General features: G+C 38.1%; 1 protein-coding gene across 2 annotated transcripts in view; it reads right to left on the minus strand.

The window, feature by feature from the left end:
• The window catches only part of LOC133608539 (glutamine-dependent NAD(+) synthetase), an 88,620-nt gene that overhangs the window by 75,246 nt on the left and 2,920 nt on the right, over window positions 1–10,454 (minus strand). For both annotated transcript variants that reach the window (XR_009815609.2, XM_061963841.2), the window contains exons 2-3: window positions 5,170–5,230; window positions 3,696–3,812 (exon numbers count right to left, since the gene is read on the minus strand). Coding sequence is in view for 1 of the 2 variants with exons in the window: in XM_061963841.2 (XP_061819825.1) it covers window positions 3,696–3,812; window positions 5,170–5,230 (178 nt within the window). In the remaining variant the exon portion in view is untranslated. The remainder of the gene's footprint in view (window positions 1–3,695; window positions 3,813–5,169; window positions 5,231–10,454) is intronic.

Below are 10,454 nucleotides of genomic sequence, written 5' to 3' on the forward strand. Positions count from 1 at the left end.
CACCTTCGTTCGATAATGAAGGTTGCCTCAGCTCAAAGCCTGAGCCCCGACATTAATGAACTAGCATCCAAGAAAAGATGCCAGGTATATGGCTTGGGCACATCAGATTAGATCAGTGTGTCGCAAACTGAGCAGTAAAAAGGCCTGAATGGTTGATTTATTCATTGTTATTTTATTTTCATATTAATCAGCCTGTTGAAAACGTTAATGTTGATATTTACCTCAGAAGGCCGCAAATAGAAAGGAGGCATTAATGTTTTATTTAAATTGTATTTAATATGCCATTGATGTTTTTTCGTTTGTTTTTTGAAAGTTGATTTTGCACTATTAAGTTATATAAGCGTTGCTTGTTCCATATGCAGTGTTAAAGCAAATCAGTGTAGCAAACTGAGCAATAACGTTTTATTCATGCACTTTCTCTTGCTACTTCAAGGCTTAAATGTTTGATTCATTCATTATTGTTATTTTATTTTCAAATGTATTATTAGCCTGTGGAAAAAGTTTATTTTGATATTTACCTCAGAAGGTTGCAAATAGAAAAGAGGCATTCAATTTGTATTTAAATTTTATTTGATATGCCATTGATATTTTTTAATAATTATTATTATTATTTGAAACTCGATTTTGTATGTCACTATAAAGTTGTATAAGCCTTGCTTGTTCAATATTCAATGCAAAACTTGTTTGGGTCCCTATTAAAAGGTTAATTTGTTCAACCTTGGCCCGCGGCTTTGTTCAGTTTTAAATTTTGGCCCACTCTGTATTTGAGTTTGACACCCCTGCTCTAGGCTTTGATTGTGTAAGTGCGTTTGAATTAATGTGAACAATTTAATTCGTTCACTGTAACCCATTCGGCAATTTCATTGGTCTGATGTGACAAGACTACATTTATTGGCGGCATGTAAAGCTTGTGAACACAGGAACACCCATAAATTAGCCACAGTATTGTACAAAGCACAGGGTTCAAAGCGTCAGAAAAAAGTAGGGGCTTATCGTCCGGAAATGATTGTACAGTATTTACATATATTTAAAGAGTATAGTCAAAACCTTTCTTTACTTTTTTTTTTTAATATACTGTATATTTTTGCCATGCCTCAAATTGAGATACGAGGGTTCAAACCAGGGCTGAATAGTCGAAAAAAATAATAATGGAATTACAATTTTCATCCCCACAATTGCAATTTGTTATGCAAATTTAGGTCTTATACTACAGAGTTGATTTACATTTTGTTCAAATTGTAATGAACGATTTTGATAAATATCTATTCTGCAAAAAACATCCTATTTTGGACTGATTTGTTAGAATTAATGAAAAGAAAAGTTACAAGACCAGAAATAAACGATGTGTATGCTAGTAGTAAGAGCTATGCCTCAGTACCATTTTCCCTGTTGGTATTTCTGTCTTTGTAGAAATAGCATGACAGTGACGTGTGATTGGTTGCCGACATAGAAACGTGTACTGTGCTTGGTGCAAATGTCAAAGATTTTGCTCCACTATTACCCTGTCAGACGTGTGTATTGCATACCTGCCAACTTTTGAAATCAGAAAAACCTAGTAGCCAGGGTCCAGGGGCCGCAGGCCCCGGTAGGTCCAGGACAAAGTCCTGGTGGGGGGTTCCTTCGCCCCCCGACGCAAAATGATTATTAGCATTCAGACAGGTTAAAATGTTGCTAAAACCATCACTTTTCTATCAGTCACAGTGACTTTTCAAAACAAAAATATTACAGCAAAAATCATATGGGTTGATTGACATGTTTATTCTGTAAGCTAACTTCAATAGTTTGAAATTATTTTGACAGTTAATGCCAGTTATCCTGTCAACCTTTCACAAGACTTCAATTTGTTAATTGAAAGTATAAACAGTATAAACGCTTTTTACAGTAAACAAATGGTAAAACAGTACTAAACAATTCCATTAAAAAAAAAAATGGTGTCATTATTAACTTTCTGTCCAAGCTTGTATAATCTACTGCCTTGTTCAATTGTAAAAAATATTCTGTGCCTAAAATTCACATTTCTATCACAATTATCATACTGTAAACATGGTAAGCTAACTTCATTAAAATTAATAGTCCTGTCAATAGCATGGAATTACAATTCAAATGTAGTTTTTTTGTAAGCCTTTCAAAAGAATTCAAAATATGAAAAATTAATGAAAATTAATTTAAGCCATCAGACACTTGAAAAGTGGCACATCACACCTCTATTGTAATCATTTTAACTTTTCAACAGAAATAGCACTGCAAAAATATTAAGGACATACTTCTGTATTTTGGTAGTTATGCTGTCAACATTTAACAAGATTTCTTCAACTTGGACTTGAAAGCATAAATAGTATAAACACTTTTAACAGTATAACAGTACTAAACAATTCCAATAGATAACATTGGTGTCATTACCTTTTTGTGGCTAAAATCCAAATGTATTCTATCAGATTGATCATACTGCAAAAATGATATGGTAACTTTATGATAAGTTTACTTCATTAAAATGTAATTCAATAGCATCATAGAATTAAGAAGTAATAGAATAGTATGATAGTTATATGTTACTTGTTTTGAACATGTTATCGTTATCACAAATAAAAATATATACTGTACACAGAAATTATTTTTGATTTGATTTATTGTTTATGTAATAAAAGATTTACTTAAAATTTTATGTTCTGTGAGTTTTTTTATGCTACGAACTGTACTTACCGGCGATGCAAACCGAAGGAGACATTTCCGTAATGAAAGCTGCAACACCCTTTTTAGATCCCATTATCGGCAGCAAAGCAAACCAAATTCTGCCAAGGAATTTCGTTTGAGTCTATTTCTTCCGCGAGTATTTTGTAAATGTTTTCGCCTGTGGAAGCCGTATTGCATTCCCTCAAAGACAGAAGTACTGACAATACTTTTTCAATGTCGTCATCGAAATATCGAACACAAAGTGCAATTCGCGTAGTTTTCACCCTTTTTGGAACGGATAATTATTCCCGGATAGGCTTTTGAATATTCTTCACGGAATGACTGCAGTTTTCTTTTCGGTTTAAGACTCGTTTGCGATTTTTCTCCGGCTGATTCCACGATCGTTCGCTCGTTTGGAAACAATGGCAACTGCATGGTGCCTCGTGCTTGGCAGCGGTGCTATAAATAGCCTCGCGCATGGCATTCGGAATGGCTCGATAGGAAGTTACGGGAAGCAGTGTCGATTGTCATTGTTGTTACGCGATTTCGTGAATAAAACTTCAAAAAAATATATTTTTTTAAATGAATGAAAAAACGTATTTTTTATCACTGCAACCGTAACCCGGAATAGGTTGATGAAAACCGTACTAATTACGGGAAAACCGGAGTAGTTGGCAGGTATGGTATTGCTTTGGGCATAGATTGCCGCTGACGCTGGTGAATGAAAGATAGGGGGTGGTCGAAGGGGCTGCAGGCGCAAATTGGCAGCCACACTTCCGTCAGTCTACCCCAGGGCAGCTGTGGCTACACATGTAGCTTGCCACCACCGAAGTGTGAATGTGACCACTTTTAGTATCTAGTTGATAGAAAAATTCTGTATAAATCTAATTAATTATTATTATTATTTTACAGATTATGCCGGACACTAACCTTTCATGATTTGTAGGCTTCTGACCGCAATTGTGCATATGAATTTACTAAAATCCTCCTACTTAGTATTGTTTTATTTTGAATGTAATACTTACATCCCAACATCACAGATGATGTCCTTGGTGATGGGAGATTCCAGAAGCTTCTTCAGAACTTCGAAACAGTGGAGCAATGTGTCCGATTCATAGAAGTGGTCTGCACAACCATAGCCGCTATTGAAAAGAACAATTATCAGCGTATATGTGACAACAAACGCTCCCTAATATGATATAATGATGATGGTGATATAATATAAGGGAAACACTGCCATGGCATTTCACTTGAAAAATACATACTGTCATTCTGAAAAGGGGAAATACAGGTGTGGTCAGACTCAAAGTAAGTATGAATGTTGATCATTAAGTTTATTGATTTATTGGAACCATTATTTTTCCAGGATGACTGATGATACATTAACGTACATCTTCAACGATATTTGTGCACTAGTTTGAAATACCGGCAATTTCAATTATTTTTAAATCCACACACAGAAAACATTTTCATACAGGCTCAAATACACAATATAGACACAAATAGAGGTGTGTTACAATAATTGACTATTCGATGATTTGATTCAGAGGAGTCTGATTCAACAATCAAACTTGAATCGTCACGACACTGAGCCATAGTAATGAGGCAAGTTGAGGACCTGAAGGCCTCAGACTGAGGGTCCCGCATACGGATGTTACGAGATGGAGGATGCAGGGACACCGGATCTCACCGTGACCCCCTGGGACGCACGGATGCAGCGTGAGTTTACTGCCTCCTTTCAGATATTAAATGAGTCAGCAACACAAAATACGCACCGAGTTCCCGCCTAGTGTGATTGTGGAGCTTGGGTAAACATGTAGTGCCTGCTCGGTTTGCCAAAATAAGAGTTAGCATGTAGCATTTAACTCTTTTAATTGCTTTTGCTGCTATAAGATAACCTGCAAAACAGCAACACCTACACATAACACGCTATTAATGACATTGATTGGCTGCATTAGTTTGTCATCCTGGTAGTTACAGTTAATGTGTGGTGTTGAAGCTGTCCCGACTATTTTTGTGGCCATGAACGCATCACTGGCTGAGCCAAGTCTTTTGGCACAAATGAAAGAGAGTGGCTGCTGTCAACACGACATATAGTTTGTTTGTCTTGGTGTGATTACGACAGAAAGTGACCATTTTTGCCAGATAGTACTTTTGTTGCAAATGTTGTTTGGGAGTGGTTACAGGCGACAGCTTTCTCAATAAAATTATTGTTGATGCAGATCACCTCCTTTTCCTCCCTAAAACATCTTGTCAGGTGTCATCATTGTTATATCTGTTATGACCACTTGTTGTCACCTGTCACTTACAGAATTGTATGAAAAATGGTACAGCATAAATTGTTGTGTCGAGATTAGATTAGATTTTGTATTTGGATTTTGTGCGCTGCATAGATTTTCTGGAGGACACGTGAGCAGTGTGCAATTGCCCAAGCGCACGCCTCAGAGGAAATATTGAAATTGTGTACTTTGAAAAAATAAAACATTATAAAAATCATACCAGATTTCCAGTTCAGGCCCCAGTCTGTATTTGGCTCCACTTGCTTTGGCGAGTTCAATGCCTGTAAGCAGAAAGAACACATTGAAGGCATATACACACATAAATACACACACACATACTTTATACATATATATATATATATATATATATATATATATATATATATATACAAACCCCGTTTCCATATGAGTTGGGAAATTGTGTTAGATGTAAATATAAACAAAATACAATGATTTGCAAATCATTTTCAACCCATATTCAGTTGAATATGCTACAAAGACAACATATTTGATGTTCAAACTGATAAACTTTTTTTTTTTTTTGCAAATAATCATTAACTTTACAATTTGATGCCAGCAACACGTGACAAAGAAGTTGGGAAAGGTGGCAATAAATACTGATAAAGTTGAGGAATGCTCATCAAACACTTATTTGGAACATCCCATAGGTGTGCAGGCTAATTGGGAACAGGTGGGTGCCATGATTGGGTATAAAAACAGCTTCCCAAAAAATGCTCAGTCTTTCACAAGAAAGGATGGGGCAAGGTACACCCCTTTGTCCACAACTGCGTGAGCAAATAGTCAAACAGTTTAAGAACAACGTTTCTCAAAGTGCAATTGCAAGAAATTTAGGTATTTCAACTTCTACGGTCTATAATATCATCAAAAGATTCAGAAAAAACTGGAGAAATCACTCCACGTAAGCGGCAAGGTCCGAAACCAACATTGAATGACCGTCACCTTCGATCCCTCAGACGGCACTGTATCAAAAACCAACATCAATCTCTAAAGGATATCACCACATGGGCTCAGGAACACTTCAGAAAATCACTGTCACTAAATACAGTTCGTCGCTACATCTGTAAGTGCAAGTTAAAGCTCTACTATGCAAAGCGAAAGCCATTTATCAACAACATCGAGAAACGCCGCCGGCTTCTCTGAGCCCGAGATCATCTAAGATGGACTCATGCAAAGTGGAAAAGTGTTCTGTGGTCTGACGAGTCCACATTTCAAATTGTTTTTGGAAATATTCGACATTGTGTCATCCGGACCAAAGGGGAAGCGAACCATCCAGACTGTTATCGACGCAAAGTTCAAAAGCCAACATCTGTGATGGTATGGGGGTGCATTAGTGCCCAAGGCATGGGTAACTTACACATCTGTGAAGGCACCATTAATGCAGAAAGGTACATACAGGTTTTGGAACAACATATGCTGCCATCTAAGCGCCGTCTTTTTCATGGACGCCCCTGCTTATTTCAGCAAGACAATGCCAAGCCACATTCAGCATGTGTTACAACAGCGTGGCTTCGTAAAAAAAGAGCGCGGGTACTTTCCTGCTCCGCCTGCAGTCCAGACCTGTCTCCCATCGAAAATGTGTGGCGCATTATGAAGCGTAAAATACGACAGCGGAGACCCCGGACTGTTGCATGACTGAAGCTCTACATAAAACAACAATGGGAAATAATTCCACTTTCAAACTGACCATACGTATTCTTTTCACCGGACATGTCCTCTTTTGCGGGGCTGTCAGGGCGGAGTTTCTTAAATGCCTCAAATGTCCGGCATTTTGAGCATTGTTTACACAACGTGCAGTATGCTACTTAATATGTCCGTGTGGAAACTCGTTCGGTACACTTCCGCACCGAAACGAAACCCCCGAACCGAAACGGTTCGATACAAATACACGTACTGTTACACCCCTATTATTTTGATTATTGTTTCTCAGCTGTTTGTAAATGTTGCAGTTTATAAATAAAGGTTAAAAAAAAAAACACGTAGCCTCTGCGCATGCGCATAGCATAGATCCAACGAATCGATGACTAAATTAATCGGCAACTATTTTTATAATCGATTTTAATCTATTTAATTGATCGGTTGTTGCAGCCCTAGTGTGTGTATATATATATATATATATATATATCTCTCTCTCTCTCTCAGTGACATGCAGTCAGGGGAGGCGGGGCCTCACGTGCCATCATGGAAAGAAAAAAAAAGTAAAAAGAAAAAAAAAATTAAATTGTTATTTGTATCCAGTGATTATACTATAAAGTTATTTTCCATTTAACTTCACCAATTTTATATTATTTTTATTCAAAATCGCTGAATTTTCACGTTTGCCGTTCAAATATTGTGGAGAGACTTGCGGTGATCAGCAGCCAGTTGAGGCACGTCACTGAGTTGAGCCTCACCATGGATTGCGCAATGACTCGGCTAACTGCTGGCCTGCTGTGCAGTGAGATTATACTATACTAGATTATATTATACATTTCCATAGTTTAGTTAGCTGAGGTATATAATGTACAATGTATTTTGTCAACAACTGTATGTGTGTAACGTATTTCTTGTGCTGAGCAATCATTAAACTGCTGCGAAGACGCACTGTGTGAGGCTCGCAGTAATCCCGCCTCCTGGTGGTAGAGGGCGGTAGTGATCCCAGAGATCATTGTTGCGACTACTCGGCTGCAGAAGAAGTGACAACAAGCAGCAACAGTTAGCAGCGATCATTTATTTTTTCCTCTTGCCTGGACTATTAACATGGAGGATTACATATCTAAAATAAAACAGTTTTCTAAACTGGACTTTCAATCGAAGCAGGAGGTAATACTTAAAGGAAGATCTCCATCGAGACAGAGAGACTTTTAAAACTGAAGAAAGATAAGAAAGACTTCTATAAACAAGTTATCGATGCTTTTGTTCAAAAGGAGCGGCGCATGGACTTCATTTATAAGTAAAGGTAAGACCATAATAACGCTTTTTTTTATTATTAAATGTGCTTTTTTGTGTGCTACAGTTTGTATGTGTAAAGTTAAAGTTAAGTTAAAGTACCAATGATTGTCACACACACTAGGTGTGGTGAAATTTGTCCTCTGCATTTGACCCATCCCCTTGCTCACCCCCTGGGATGTGAGGGGACCAGTGGGCAGCAGCGGCGCCGCGCCCGGGAATCATTTTTGGTGATTTAACCCCCAATTCCAACCCTTGATACTGAGTGCCAAGCAGGGAAGAATGCTGGTATGAGCTTTTAAACATAACCCGTTAACTGCTGCCAATCAAAGGGTGAATAAGATACTCTTTAGGGTTCAAATGTTTGTAAATCTGACTGTGATGAAGTCAGTGCCTCACCAGTCATGAACCTCACCGCACGTCACTGATATATATACACACACACACACACACACACACACACACACACACACACACACACACACACACACACACACACACACACACACACACACACACACACACACACACACACACACACACACACACAGACATGTACATGTGTGTATATTAGGGCTGTGAATCTTTGGGTGTCCCACGATTCGATTCAATATAAATTCTTGGGGTCACGATTCCATTCAAAATCAATTTTTTTTCAATTCAAAACGATTCTCGATTCAAAAACGATTTTTTCCCGATTCAAAAGGATTCTCTATTCATTCAATACATAGGATTTCAGCAGGATCGACCCCAGTCTGCTGACATGCAAGCAGAGTAGTAGATTTTTGTAAAAAGCTTTTATAATTGTAAAGGACAATGTTTTATCAACTGATTGCAATAATGTAAATTAGTTTTAACTATTAAATGAACCAAAAATATGACTTATTTTATCTTTGTGAAAATATTGGACACAGTTTTAAAGACAACACAGATTAAAGACAACGCATCCCAGCTACAACTGGGTTCTATTAACACAGATACAACTGTATCTACGACGGATACTGCAATACAAAATAGTCTCTCTCTTTTTGATGAAATAACATTAGAGGAACTATTACGGCGTGTAAGTGGGATAAAACAAACAACATGTTTACTTGACCCACTTCCTGGGAAACTTATCAAGGAGCTTTTTGTATTATTAGGTCCATCAGTGCTAAATATTATAAACTTATCACTTTCCTCTGGCACTGTTCCCCTAGCATTCAAGAAAGCGGTTATTCATCTTCTGCTCAAAAGACCTAACCTCGATCCTGACCTCATGGTAAACTACCGACCGGTGTCCCAACTTCCCTTTATTTCGAAAATCCTCGAAACAATTGTCGCACAGCAGTTAAATGAACACTTAGTGTCTAACAATCTCTGTGAACCTTTTCAATCCGGTTTCAGGGCAAATCACTCTACGGAGACAGCCCTCGCAAAAATGACTAATGATCTACTGCTAACGATGGATTCTGATGCGTCATCTATGTTGCTGCTTCTTGATCTTAGCGCTGCTTTCGATACCGTCAATCATAATATTTTATTAGAGCGTATCAAAACACGTATTGGTATGTCAGACTTAGCTTTGTCGTGGTTTAACTCTTATCTTACTGACAGGATGCAGTGCGTCTCCCATAATAATGTGACCTCAGACTATGTTAAGGTAACGTGCGGAGTTCCTCAGGGTTCGGTTCTTGGCCCTGCACTCTTTAGTATTTACATGCTGCCGCTAGGCGACATCATACGCAAATACGGTGTTAGTTTTCATTGTTATGCTGATGACACCCAACTCTACATGCCCCTAAAGCTGACCAACACGCCGGATTGTAGTCAACTGGAGGCGTGTCTTAATGAAATTAAACAATGGATGTCCGCTAACTTCTTGCAACTCAACGCCAAGAAAACGGAAATGCTGATTATCGGTCCAGCTAAACACCGACATTTATTTATTAATACCACCTTAACATTTGACAACCAAACAATTACACAAGGCGAATCAGTAAAGAATCTGGGTATTATCTTCGACCCAACTCTCTCATTTGAATCACACATTAAGAGTGTTACTAAAACGGCCTTCTTTCATCTCCGTAATATCGCTAAAATTCGTTCTATTTTATCCACTAGCGACGCTGAGATCATTATTCATGCGTTCGTTACGTCTCGTCTCGACTACTGTAACGTATTATTTTCGGGTCTCCCTATGTCTAGCATTAAAAGATTACAATTGGTACAAAATGCGGCTGCTAGACTTTTGACAAGAACAAGAAAGTTTGATCATATTACGCCTATACTGGCTCACCTGCACTGGCTTCCTGTGCACTTAAGATGCGACTTTAAGGTTTTACTACTTACGTATAAAATACTACACGGTCTAGCTCCATCCTATCTTGCCGATTGTATTCTGCCATATGTCCCGGCAAGAAATCTGCATTCAAAGAACTCCGGCTTATTAGTGATTCCCAGAGCCCAAAAAAAGTCTGCGGGCTATAGAGCGTTTTCTATTCGGGCTCCAGTACTATGGAATTCCCTCCCGGTAACAATTAGAGATGCTACCTCAGTAGAAGCATTTAAGTCCCATCT

This window comes from Nerophis lumbriciformis, linkage group LG06 (genome assembly GCF_033978685.3).
Source record: "Nerophis lumbriciformis linkage group LG06, RoL_Nlum_v2.1, whole genome shotgun sequence".
In the NCBI taxonomy this organism is placed as follows: domain Eukaryota; kingdom Metazoa; phylum Chordata; class Actinopteri; order Syngnathiformes; family Syngnathidae; genus Nerophis; species Nerophis lumbriciformis.